Source organism: Pogoniulus pusillus, chromosome 8 (genome assembly GCF_015220805.1).
Source record: "Pogoniulus pusillus isolate bPogPus1 chromosome 8, bPogPus1.pri, whole genome shotgun sequence".
Taxonomy (NCBI): domain Eukaryota; kingdom Metazoa; phylum Chordata; class Aves; order Piciformes; family Lybiidae; genus Pogoniulus; species Pogoniulus pusillus.
In genome coordinates this window covers 24482353-24496281 of record NC_087271.1, presented here as the reverse complement: position 1 = coordinate 24496281, position 13929 = coordinate 24482353, and the positions used below count along the sequence as shown (strand labels likewise).

General features: G+C 39.9%; 1 protein-coding gene across 8 annotated transcripts in view; it reads left to right on the top strand.

Moving 5' to 3' along the window:
• The window catches only part of MAST2 (microtubule associated serine/threonine kinase 2), a 193575-nt gene that overhangs the window by 142252 nt on the left and 37394 nt on the right, over positions 1–13929 (top strand). For all 8 annotated transcript variants that reach the window (XM_064147647.1, XM_064147646.1, XM_064147645.1 and 5 more), the window contains 2 exons: positions 8139–8214; positions 9453–9662. In XM_064147647.1, coding sequence (XP_064003717.1) covers positions 8139–8214; positions 9453–9662 — 286 coding nt within the window. The remainder of the gene's footprint in view (positions 1–8138; positions 8215–9452; positions 9663–13929) is intronic.

Genomic DNA, 13929 nt, shown 5'->3' with positions numbered 1-13929 from the left:
TGCAGGCTGCATGGTAATTACATATGGATCTACTAAGTGTAGTTACACAGTAATTTTCAGGAGCAGCTAAGTACTCTGGGTAGTAGCACAGCCTGCAATCTCCACAAATTGCCATGTGAGAGAAGACTTAGTTACATGATTTTTACCAAGTCTCTTTGAGCAATAGCCCTACTTCAGTCCTCTTGCTGTCACTCTTAACATTGACTGCCACTGAGTAGTGTAACTGTAGTAGTACTAATTCTTCATAGATAAGACCGCCACTATAGGTAGGCAATACATCACTAAAGTAATTATTGTCCTTTCTAACACAGACATATTATTTTTGGCATTATGAAGTATAAGATGCTTTTGCTAATGCAAGAGTTATCTAAACAATGAACTAAAGAGCCCAATATTTTTTATACTATGCCTGATTGGTTATTAATAGCTTATTGATGTGTGACTGTAAAGCATCTTGCCACTACCAAGTATTCATGGAATCATAGAATCAGTCAGGGTTGGAAGGGACCACAAGGATCATCTAGTTCCAACCTCCCTGCCATGGCCAGGGACACCCTACCCTACATCAGGCTGGCCAAAACCTCATCCAGCCTGGCTTTAAACACCTCCAGGGATGGGGCCTCAACCGCCGCCCTGGGCAGCCAATTCCAGGCTCTCACCACTCTAATGGTGAAGAACTTCCTCTTCACGTCCAGTCTGAATCTCCCCACCTCCAGCTTTGCTCCATTCCTCCTAGTCCTGTCACTACTTGATATCCTAAAAAAGTCCCTCCTCATCTCTTTTGTAGGGCCCCTTCAGATACTGGAAGGCCACAATAAGGTCACTGCCCAGCCTGTATTTGTGCTTGGGATTGCCTCAATCCAGATGCAGGACCTTGCACTCATTCTTGTTGAACCTCATGAGGTTGGTTTGTGCCCACCTCTCCAGCCTGTCCAGGTCCCTCTGTATGGATCCCTTCCCTCCAGCATGTCTGTTGCACCACACAGCTTGGTGTTGTCAGCAAACTTGCTGAGGGTGCACTCAGTGCTACTCTCCATGGCACTGACAAAGATGTTGAACACGACTGCTCCCAGGACTGATCTCTGAGGGTGTCTGCTTGTCACTGGCCTCCACTTGGACATAGACCCATTGACAGCCACTCTTTGGGTGCAGCCATCAAGCCAGTTCTTTAGCCATCTAGTGGTCCACCCATCAAACCCATGTTTCATCAACTTGGAGACCAGGATGTGGTGCAGGACAGTGTCAAAGGCCTTGCTCAGGTCCAGGTGAATGACATCAGTTGCTTGCCCCTCATCTATTAATGCTGTGACCTGTTCATAGAAGTCCACCAGGTTTGTCAGGCAGGATTTGCCCTTGGTGAAGCTATGCTGATTGAACCCAATCACCTCTTCACTGTCTCAGTAGTGCCTCCAGGAGGATCTGCTCCATGATCTTACCGGGCACAGAGGTAAGACTGACAGGTCTATTCAGGTTGGCCCTAGCACCTCAAAGGAGAATTGATGTTAGTGGAACCAATCAGAGCAGTGCTTGGAGGAGTAAATACCCTCTGACAAAGGGTAATGTGTCCTTATGAACAAACAAGTACTGAAACACCTGAAGACTAGACCTTATTCTCTACACAGCTTCCTTATTTTTTTGCTTATATGATAGAGGTAGTTCACTTGGTGAGAGGATACTTCTGCTTTAAAAATAAAGGAAAAAAGACACTCTGGGCAGTTGATGTGTTGAAAATCGATGTTTCATAAGCATTTAGTGGCCTTTTTTGCTCAGCTTTAATGAAAAGCAGATGAACAAAATACATCAGGCACTTTCCTTAATTGATCGTTGCAGCTTTGCGATGTAAAAGATGATCTGATATTTATGACTGATTGTTAACATGTATTAATTTTTCATCCTTTATGACTGCAGCCTTACATCTCTTTTTTATGAGAGAGAAACTGATCTTTTGAGATGTCAGTATCAAATGCTGGGACAGTTGTTTTTAAGGGTCTTCTTAACCCAAGATTTAAAAAATGTATCAGAAGATCCTTTAATGCTCCTGGACAGGGACAGTGTCGCCAAAGGCCAGGCTGGATGGGTCTTTGAGCAACCTGAGCTAGTGGAAAGTGTCACTGCCCATGGCAGGGGGCTTGGAGCTAGACAATCTTATGGTCCCTTCCAACCCAAACCATTCTGTGATGCAGTAGAAGAGAATATTTCTTTGTTACCTGCAGAAGTAATTCCTTAAATATTGTGGTGTTTTGGGTGTTCCCCACCCCCCCACACTTTGGAAATCACCCAGACTAGTCTCAGCAGGCTCTGGAAATTTGAATGAAGCTTATATTTGCAGCTAGCACAATATACAAGCAGCTATTTACAGTATATACAGAAATATACAAGGTAAAAGGTAATACAGAAACACAACAGCCCTCCTAGAAACCTGAGTCCCCAGGAGGGGCTCCCAACCGCTCTTGCACCTTCTCCCATCCCTCTACCTTACCCCAGACTTTGCCTTGTGCCCCAAGGAAGAATGGAGGTCGGCCAGGGGGGTTAGAAAGCAAAGTGGATTAATCAGAGAGAAGGAGGGTGAGGTTAGAGAGAAATGCAGCCCAGAGCTCAGACAGTGCTCGATCTCCCTTATCTATGTTTGGATTCTTGTTCTTATACATCTCAGCAAGCCTATGAGTGAAGTAGACATCACCATTGTTTCTCTTTCTCAGCCTGTAATCTAGTTCTTCTCACCCAAAACATTCTATCCATCTTCAAACTAGCATAAATACAAACTCTCAACTGTTGGGTGTTTTTGTTTGTGGATTTTTCTGTGGTTGTTTTTTGCTGGTTTGATTGGTTTGGGACTTTGTCTTTTTTGTTATGCAGCCTTCAAATCCCTTTTGTTACTGACTAACAGAGAGAAGCTTTGCCTGAAGAAGATCTTTTCTCTCAGGAGTAAAGGGTTTTAACAGTGTGAAGCTTTGTGGTAAATTTGGCATTGTTTCTCTCTCTAAGTTAAAGAGTTTCCTGGTCTTCCTTACTTTTGTCATCCTTTAATGGTTGCTAGCATGTAGGAATGTGTGGAGAACCTCAGAGATAAAAGTAAACTAATAACAACTAATAACAAAGGCAGTGACTGCCTTTGTGCAGTCACTCAGCCCACCAATCTGCCCATTTTTCTTAATCTCTTTTGTATTTCAGGCTAATGTTGTCTAGGGAAAAAGGGTAGATCAGTGAATTTTTATATAGTTGAAGGAGGTGAGATCATCCCTAATCACATATGCTCCTTCATCTCTGCTGGGTAGTGCTTTCTAATGCAGTCTTCCAACCTGACTTTAAACAGGCTAGATTCTGCCATTAAGAATATACAGAGACAACTCCTAGAAAATGCCAGTTGCCAAAAAAGGTTTCCTACAATAAAACATCCAAGCTGAGAAGCAGTAGTTGTGAAACCACACCAGTAGCCCATGTAGCCCATTTTTATCTTAAAAGTTAATCTTGCAGGTTGAGGAGTTCCCTCATCTTATTACACTTAAGTGTCAACTTTAGCCACTTGAGAAATCTTGGTGGTTTTATAACTTCATGCTGCTGCTCTCAAAAAGTGCTGTCCGCAACAAGCTGTGGAGGAGCCAGTGGAGAATTCATGCAGCTTTGGATTTGCCATAGAAAGAGAACAGTTTTATTTTCCAAAGCAAAGGCATCTATTTCTTATGAAAATATATCCTAACTACATTACAGATAATGTTGGTCTCTTTGTTTTCTCTCGATGTACTGAGTTCTGTGAACTTGATTTTAAAAAATTCTTCAAAGTGATTGGTTTTCAGTTTGTTAACTTTTGGTTTCTCTCCCCATCGTTATGGTTTTCTAGTATGAGGAAAACTCAGTATTCTTATGTGCCCTCTGTTCTTCTCATTACTTGCACTTTTTAGTGGTTGCAGTCTAAAGCAGTCTCAGTCTTTCTTGGCATACATAAAAAACCCTGAAGTACTGGAAAGCTTTTGTTGTGGCCCTTCTGTGAGTCTGCAGAAAAAAAAACATTGGTCTTTACTTTCAAAGAAATTGTAGTTGAAATTTACTCCATTTACCTTTATGCAGACATATAAACCCTCTATAAATTGATTCATTAATTAGAAATATAATTTTTAACCCCCCTTCTACTCTTAAGAATGTCAGTCCTAGTATAAAGAAGGGCAGAAGTGGAAAACAGCTCAGTGATACAAAACCAATCACAGATAGTATTTGTCTGCAGAATGAACTTATCTGAAGCTGAGTGTTTGTAAAAAGGGAATAAAGGAAAATAATTTAAAACTATGCAAACAGACTCAGAAATTACATTTCAAAGTGCTCAGTGAGAAAGACTCCTTCCTGTTCTGTCTCACTGCTTGTCTGTTCCATAGGAAGGTTCCCTGTATATCCTGCTTTGTCTCAGATTCCCTTTTTTTTCAGCAGCACTTGAATAAATGCCTGGTGTAGGCTTTCTGTGCTGTTTGGTTATGATTATGCAGGAAAAGCAGCCCTTAGATAAACACTGAAAAATAACCTAATGTTACACATTGCATTTTCTACATTCTTTCTTCAATATTCTAGATTGTTGTAATTTCTGTGGGAAACTGTATACCATTATTACTGTGCATGCTACAGCAATTCAGACTTTAGCAGATTGATTCTGACTTACTGAGTTCAGTTCTCCTTTGGTCATTGCCCTGTCCATAAAACAGGACTAAGCCCCAAGGTCTAGTTATGGTCTTTGTGAAGCACTGAGTCATATTTACTCTGAGGCTTGATGGACAGCTGTATGTTGTCTATATTTGCTTCTGGTTTATTGCTTCTCTTTTCAGGGGGAGTTTTCAAAGATTTATCTATTTATTTATTGGGCAAAGAGGGAGGCTGATGGTCTGCTCACCTTAAACAGGTGGTATAGCTTAATGTCTGCTTCATACAACTTTCTAGTTTTAAAATCAATTTTGTGTGTGTGTCTGGAAATGACAGAAAATTAAGGCCTATGGTTTTGCATTTCCCGTGGAAACTGACTTTGGTAATATGCATGAATATGCAATTAAACCTTTATGTCCATGGTAAAAGCTGAGAGGAGCACAGGGCTTATAGCTTCCCTGCTATAGCACCCAGAGTGAAGGAGAAAATAGGTATTCATGGACATCTCAGATTTACTTAGTCACAGTTAAACTAGATTTTTAAAGACTGAAGTTATTGTTATAAAGGCTACTCCTTGAAATAGCTATCTATAAGCTATTTTCACTTTCTGGCATCAGATAAAGACACATGAGTTTTGACACATTGAAGGCTTAGAAACCTTTGTGTGAGATAGATGTCACTGAAAGTCTACCAGCATATCGTTCCGTGAATTGGAGGGAGGGTGAAGAAGGGGGAAAGAGAGAGTGGTTTTTCATTCTGTTGTTAAGCTTAAGGGGACAGATATTACTCTTCTAATGTCTGCCCTGCTGAAATGAAAAACTCACAGACAATAATCATTTCTTTGACCTACCTATCTACACCAACAAAAGAGAAGCAGCCTGCGGTTTGTCTTGGGATGTTATGCACGTGCACAGTGTATGTCCTCTGTTTCCCAGAAAATGATCCATTCCTTTGTGAGGCTCGAAACGTTAGAGTGGTTTCCTTCTGTGTGTGTGAAATTCTTGGTGCTAGATAGACGTGTGAAGCTTTTTGCATTTGAAAAGCTGTCATGCCAATAAAATGTATTCATCTTCTTTCTTGTTTCTAAATTTCCTTATGTTCTCTGTTGATGGCATTCTGTTACCTGCCCAGTCCTGGTTTCTTTTTCACCTGGTTATGTCTCAAAGATGCTATAAAGCACCCAGCAGTGCCTGCTGCCTTTGCTTAGTTAGTTATCCATGTAATTATTTCTGTAGTTTCGCAGACTAATGATCGACATAAAAATTCTAGTGCAGTATATTACACTGCAGTGCTGCTATAATCAGGCAGACCTTTAATTTGAACCGTTACATTGGGCAATTTTTTTTAGAATGACAGTTTGAACCTTGATCCCAGTTTTTATCTGGAGTTGTTTGGATGCTCTGTGGTGAAAAGTGGCATTAGCCAGCTTCCAAAGATGAGAGACAACACTGCCAGTGCCCAAGGAAGCTAATGGATTAAGTGTTTACTTTCTTGCCAATCAGTAGACTCTTGTGCAAAGAAATTACTTTGTTTCAGAATCATGAAACCAAATGAACTCCACTGTCATTGTGACTCTCCTTCAGGAAATGCTACATCTGCTGGCAGGGCAGCTCCAATATCATCATTTCTGCATAGCTCTTAATTTCCTGTATCCGTATGAATAAAGTGCCTTGAAAGCAAACTCTTCATGCTTTCTTATAGTCCTAAGAGAACAAATACTTAACATCCACAAATTTTAGTAGAACTGTAGTGTTAAAATGAAGTATGTACTCCTTATTTCTGTAGTGAGCATCAGAGGGTTTGCATGTCCTTGTAATTTATTCCTCACTTAAATCATACAGAGAAATAATACATTATGGGAAATAAATTCTTCAGTAGCCGTGTTCACCAAGTTCTTTATCTCCATATGAACTGAAAGTAAACAAGTGTCATGTGTTTGTGTCAGATTATTTGGTCTTAGAGAAAAAAGGATAAAGATAGCAGGTTAGATGTGTGGGGGCAATTTACTTCGAAGTCTGAAGTGCAAATGTTCTTGCCCTTCTTTTTATTATGTCATACATTACACAGGAATATAAATGTAAATTTATGTTCACAGAAAATTTTCCATGATTAAAAAACAGCTATCTTCCAAGCTAAGGGATATATCCTCTTCCAAAAAAGAGTTGATGAAATTGTGTTTTTACTTGGTATCTGCAAAAACCAAATTAGTTTTTCTCCTTTAACATAAGGATTCAGTGACAGATTTTATCTGAATTGCATTTCCCAAGCTGAGGGATAAACCTTAATAAAAACAAGACACAATGTGATTCATGGAATTCCAGTGCCAGACATGAAAAGAGATGGGTATTGCTATATTCTGTGAGCCAGTGAGTGAAATTTTCTTTGAATTGTAAATATACATTCCCAAAAGTATGTTTTCTTTCCCTTAAATAGGTTAGCAGCAAGGTAGTATCTGTAATGCATTCCAAGTTTAAAATGTATTTATTCTGTTCAGAGAGATTTGTTTCATCCTTCACAAGAAAGTCTCAAATACTTGAAGTCATTCAAGATAAAATTGTACTTTTTGACATAGAGAAAATATTTTTAGCACTATGTAGTACTCTTAAAATCACAAATGCAACGATCATGTACGATGCCAAATAACTGAAGCCCTTGCTTGTCTTGAACATTAAAACAAGGGAACCAGAGAAATGAGATGCTGCAGGCAATCCTGTGGCTAGGGATTATCTGCATTACCTCACTCATGCTGTTCTCAGAGGCAGAATGAGTCAGAGCATTGCATACCATCAGATGTGATGAAACGAGATGCAACTCTGCTTTAAAAAAACCACCCAAACAGGCACATAAGTGCATGTTGTCAAGATTTAGTGTCCTGGATTTTTTTATGTGCCTTGACGTTGGTTTCTAACCTATGCGTAAATGCAGTGCATCCATGTTATAACGTGTCTCAAGGCAGTCCTGTTTTCATAAAAGTAGTCTCTTCCTACTGCTTGTGGTATTTATAGACAAGAGTTTGTTGAATAACATTGGTAATACATCCCTTCCTTCACACAAAGGAAAAAAAAGTCATCTCAAGTTCCTTGTTTCCTTTTACTCTGTTCCTTTCTGGCACCAGAGACTCCAGAGATAATAATGATTTCTTCCTGGACAGGGCTGCTACCACTGCCACAGAGGGCAGTAGGGGAATGAGGGCAATAACAGATGTACCTGCAACAAATGCACTGGTTTTGTACATACTTATACTTTAGGGCTTGCTTTCACTGAAAATAGGTGGGTTTCTGCTTGAGTTCACATCAAGTCAGGAGTGTTAGCAGCTTTTCAGATAAGTGTGAAAGCTGTAGATTGTTATTGCTTGCTAGGATTTTTGCTGAAGTTAAGCATCTTCCTGTTACTGAAGTGATGTCAAAGCTTTGGAACAGCTGCAGTCAGCATGGCAGCATTGTGACCAGTACTGCATTTTGGAGGGGTCTGATGTCATACCTGTAAATGATAACATACTTTCTTTTCTTCTCTAGCCCGGGTCGCTCCCCAATTTCCTTTGACAGTGAAATAATAATGATGAACCATGTGTACAAAGAAAGGTTTCCAAAGGTAAGGCATCACTTTTTTTATTTTGGATAATGCGTTCCATGAACTTGTGACCAAGCTTATTGTACTCAGTGAAAGAGCCCAGCCCTTCCCTCACGCTTCTGAGCAGTGATATGCTGAGTGTTTGAAGCCTGCTCTGCTTCACATATTAATTCTGCAGTAGGGGGAGTAGAAATACTTTGTACAACTGTGTATGTCCATCATATTCACTAAATTTCTCATGTCTTTTATTGGCATGATGACTTGTAGGGGAGACAGGCCATGGTCAGCCCATTTATGTTTCTAAGGGCAGTGTCTCCATGTATTTTTAACTAATCCCTGTGTTTTTCTTTGCATTTCCAATCAGATCAATGCTGGAAGAGGGATGTGTTTCTTAGGGATGTTTTTCTTAAAAGCTGTTTAATAGTAATTTCAAAATACATTGAGTAATAGGCTCTCATTATCCCCTTGTGTAACTACATTAAATTTGCTTTTATACTGATCCAAACTGGTTTTGTTTTGGTAGGCTTTCCATTTATCTATTAGAAATGCAAAGTTTTCTTTTAAAGTAATTCCAAGTTAATACTGAAGGTTTTGGCAAAAGACAAGTTTCTCACTGGGGCTTTTGGTAGCAGGGAAGCAATGAAGGTAGATTTGGATTTTTAGAGCAATCAGTCTCAATTTGGAGACCTGCAATAGAAACAAGTGAGAGGGTGTTTTAAAAACCTTGATGTTGAAACCTGTAGGATCAAGTTTGAATGTTAACATCTCATTGAAATGAGTGTAGAAGATCATGTGCCCCAGAGCTGTCAATATCGCCTGCCCTTCCTGATATACCAATAGCAAACCCAGATGTTTCTCTGGAGACAGCACTTACAGTGATAGAAATGTCCTGTGTCTATTGCTTGGGGCAATGAGTTTCAGGCTCCATGGTCATGCCTGAAAGTTCTGAAAAATGCCTCGTATCTTATGTCCTTCCTCTGGAGACCCACAGAGGAATACAGCCTCAGGACCAGAATATTTTTGTGGTCATTTGCATTTTCAGACAGTGTGTTCCAATTAATTTTTGTTTGCTTGTGTGAACCTAACTTTTGCCTGTAGTATGCCCTTTTTATTCTCAGAAAAATACTAATGTGCTGTGGAATATTTTTTCAAACCTCCTTTGTTTTTAGGTTTAGAATATGCTACTTCAGAACAATTCTTGTTAGTGTTTAAGTCCTGGGCTAGTAAAATTTAAGAGTAATTTCTGTTCTGTGTGTTAGGCTACGGCACAGATGGAAGAACGGCTGGCTGAGTTTATTGCCTCTAATGCTCCAGAGAATGTGCTGCAATTAGCCGATGGGGTCCTAAGTTTCATCCACCATCAAGTTATTGAACTGGCCAGAGATTGTCTGGATAAATCACGTGAAGGTCTTATCACTTCTCGGTACTTTTATGAGCTGCAGGAAAACTTGGAGAAACTTCTTCAGGATGTAAGTGCTCTCTGGAACATGCAATATATTATTTTGATTGAAACTTTAAACAATAAGCCAGAGCTTTGCTTTTTCAGGAAGACAATATGGATTTAGGGGGGAAAAAAGGGCAGGAGGTGAGGATGTTGGGAGATCCGAGTTATTCCGGTCTGCTGTTGGTCTGCCACAAGTGAATCTGCACACATGGCTTCACCTGTGTATTTAGTTTGTGCAAAAGCTTTTTGTACAAATGAACAAGTCAAAAGCAGTCTTTACTATTTATGAGAGTTGGAATCATAGAATGGTTTAGTTTGCATAAGACCTCAAAGATCACCTAGTTCCAACCCCCCACCATAGACAGGGACACCTCCCACTAGAAAAGGTCGCTGAAGGCCTCATCTAACCTAGCCTTGAACACCTCCAGGAAGAGAGCATCCACAGCCTCCCTGGGCAAACTTTACCAGTGTTTCACCACCCTCACTGGAAAGAACTTCTAACTGACATCTAGTTTAAGTCTCCCCTCTGCCAGTTTAAATCCATTACTCCTTGTCCTGTCATTACAAGACCTTGTAAATAGTCCCTCCCCAGCCATCCTGTAGGCTCACTTCCAATACTGGAAGGCCCCTACAAGGTCTCCTTGAAGCCTTCTCTTCTCCAGCCTGAGGACCCCCAACTCTCATAGCCTGTCCTCATAACAGAGCTGCTCCAGCCCTCTGATCATCTTCATGGCCTCCTCTGGACTCACTCCAAGAGTCTTGTGTTGGGGGCTCCAGAATGGCACACAGTATGTTCATCCAGATGAAGAAAATGACTGAACATTTCTTTTGTGTACTTCAAGGCTCTGAATGACTTATTAATTACAATAGTGCCTCCAAGCACCATAGTTTATAGTGTGGCTATGAATTTTTCATAAAATATTTTTTTTGAGCTGAGCCTAATCCATTTGCAGGTTTTTTACTACTTGAATGTGTTTTGTGGTGTTCAGAGCATATGAAAATACACAAGGGGGCATGATTTTAATGCATGCTCAGTGTGCTTCAGCTACTCATTAAAAATTGCTCTATTACCTTAAACTGAAAAGAATATTAGACAGGAAATGTCTTAGCATTTGTGCTGTAGCTGTTCTGAGGAGTCAGCAGTGATAGCAGTTGCTGGGTCCAGCCCTCTCTTTGGGAATGTCTTCCTAACCCTTTTGCTATGGTTCAAGGAGACAGCAAGCTGAAAACAAGATTTATAGAGATCACAGTCTGTGATAAATATCACAGGGACACCCAGAAAGATAACACCTGAAATAACTTCTTTTCTATGATGATTTTGGATGTATTTGATGAAGATGTGTTCATACGTCATCGATCAGTTTGCCATCAATTGCACTACTTCATGCTCCATTGCCACTCTTTCATTAGAAAATAGTAAATTGAAATGCTGTATTAATATGCAATTATTATATGAAAAAAAGCTTTCTGAAAATAGTAGAATGTTCCCTTGTAGTTCCCAGTTCTTTGACTAAAGGAATTAAAAGAAGGGTAAATTGAGTCTGGCCACTTCCAGTCTGCACTTTCAGGCCTGTCTTCTGTCCTTAAGAGGTTAATTGGGATCTTTGGGAAGGTGTGGATCAGATGAATATTCTTTTTCTTTTTCTCTCCTCTCCCTCAGAACAAATCCTTAAAACACATTTCTTGTCTTTCTTTTTCCTCTTGATCCTATGTGCATTCTACTGCTGCTCCTAAGTACAGGGAGAGATGACATTGAACTGTTATTAGGGAAAGATATAGTGGTTGTCTCTGGGTTTGTTCAGGAATTGACATTCAGGGCTTTCTTTGACCTCTTCCTCCTCAACATCTTCTGCAGAGCCAGGGTGAGAGGAGGGTCAACTCTTAAGTTTAATTGATTTACTTTAGGAAGTAAGGTGGGCAAGAGATGATTAAAGGGAAAGCTTAAAGAGGCAAGGGAGGTAGAACAAGCTGGGAAGGAAAAGGACAAAGAAATTACAGGCAGTGGAGGAGTGCCAATGACTTCATTCCATATCTTTCTCATTTGTTTATCGATCCTATCATAGTTCCTTGGCTTTTGTATTTTAATATTTAAAGGCTACTTGTTTCCTCCTGCTTGCCAGTCTATGCTTTGCCCTTCAGACTGCATTCTAAAAGGAAATAATTATGATGTTTCAGTCTAAATGGGTAGAACTTGTTGATGATATTTCTTTTGGAGAGCTCATCTGAAGCACAAGAGATTTGGAGTCAGGTTTAAATTTATACCAAAGTTGGGGGCAAAGTCTTCACTTTTGCTTAGCTTGAAAGATATCACACACTATATAAACAGCACTAACTGGGAGGGCATCAATAAAAGCTCTTCCACTGGAGCAGTCGTGTGACCTCCACAGCAGGACATACAGTTTTGTGATATCTTTTTATAACATATATGAAGAATGAGAGGATGATTTGTTGTTAAATAAGGAGGTAGGCAAGAGGCAGAAATACCCACAGATTTTCATGCAGTTTTACTGTAAAAGGATGGATTCTCTTAACATTTTTTAAGGTGTTGGTTTTGACACATGGTAACAAACTCACACAGTATTTCAAACCATAGAAAGGCAACTCTATTTAGTATGTTGCAGATTGAGTCTGCTTTATATTGTAAAAATGCATCTGTGAAAGAGAGTAATTGGATATAGAGATAATGAGCTGTTTAAATAAAGCAGAAAGCTTTAAAAAGTTTTAGGTCCTGGCTTTTGTAATAAAATGCTAACATATCTGCTTAGTTATGGCAAATGAGATCTTTGCTTTTGTTTGGAGCATAAAATAGTGTCTCTTAGCCAGAAAAACCTATTGCTTGTTGCATCATTGAAATGAGGCTGAAGTAGAAATGAATTTTAGAGATTTTTTTTATTTTCCAGAACATGAACTTGAATGTTAGACATCACACTTACAGTAAAAATATTAAAATATTGAAAAATAAGATAAAGCATCTGTTAAAACAAACAAACAAACAAACAAAACCCATATGACATTCAGTTACTGTGGAGAGGATAGGATAGGACCTCTGGTTACTGGGGAGAAGAAGGTTATAGTCACATATAAACTTGGCTGAATTGATAAGGTATAACTAGCTAAAAGAATTGTAATGGCTTTTGTGTAGGTGTACCCAATTGCTGAGGAAGGTGAAGGATTACAGGTGTTTCTGTTCAGGGAACAAAAGAAACAGGGGAGGTGTTAGTGTTACACTGTGGTGACTGGTGCTGCACATCGGCAAATTGATACTCTGATTGGGATCGCTTTCTTAATATGAGCCTGAGCATAAATTTATTGGTTCTTGGCATTGCAGGTCTATTGTTTTGGTTTCCATCAGTGTATTAGCTCAATTACAGCATTGTGGCTTGCATATCCCAGTTATTGGTCCTGCTGAACCCCAGGGGAGGACAGTGATTTTAATTTCATGCCCCAGTAGCTACAGTTAGTGACGGATGGGTCTTTCAGATAAGGGAATCGGTTTGTAAATTACCCCTTGCTACCTCCTGTACACGTGTCGCTGGCAATGTGTGTAGGAATGGCATCAGCTTCTCCTCACAACCCCTATAGCTTCTCCCTCCTTCTCTTGGGAAGCAAAGCGGGAGGGGGTGGAATCCTGAAGTGCCACCAGCAACCTTCAAGCAAGCATGTCGTCATTGGGAACTGCTAATTAGATGGCATGCCTCGTACCAGCACGTGGAAGCAGCAGGCAGCGCTTGGCTATATAACCCTCTGGTTTCCAGATGCTGTCCTTGGGACAGGTTGTAAACAAGATGTCTGTAGGGATGTCTGGTCTGTCCTGCGTGAGAAGGAAGCAAGAAGAGGCAGTTTTGCTGAGGATCCTGGAAGAGCAGCGCTGTGCAGAGATGATGGCTGAGTGGCTGTTACAAGTTGTGTCTGATTTTTGTAATCCTTTTCTTTTCCTTTTTTGTTTCATTTGGCAGTTGTAGTTTAGCTTTTAATTTTCAAAGCAGACATCTAATTAAAGGAGTTACAGTTTTTGCTTATTTTGCCTAAATTGTCATAGATAAGAAAAGGAGAAAACAAAAGGACTTGATTTAAGAGAATAAGTTTGCTTTAACAGTATAAATGGATGCAAAATGGTGAATTAAATAGATTTTATGCATAATATTCCTTATGGGGGGGGGGGGGGAAGGACTTGCCAGTTGCATGGCTTATATTTCAAACAATACAAAGTTGTTGATGTTTTATTTATTCATTTCAACACATCTAAGCCCTGGTGGTCTGGCACAGCTTTTCAAATCCAAAAGCATTCCTTT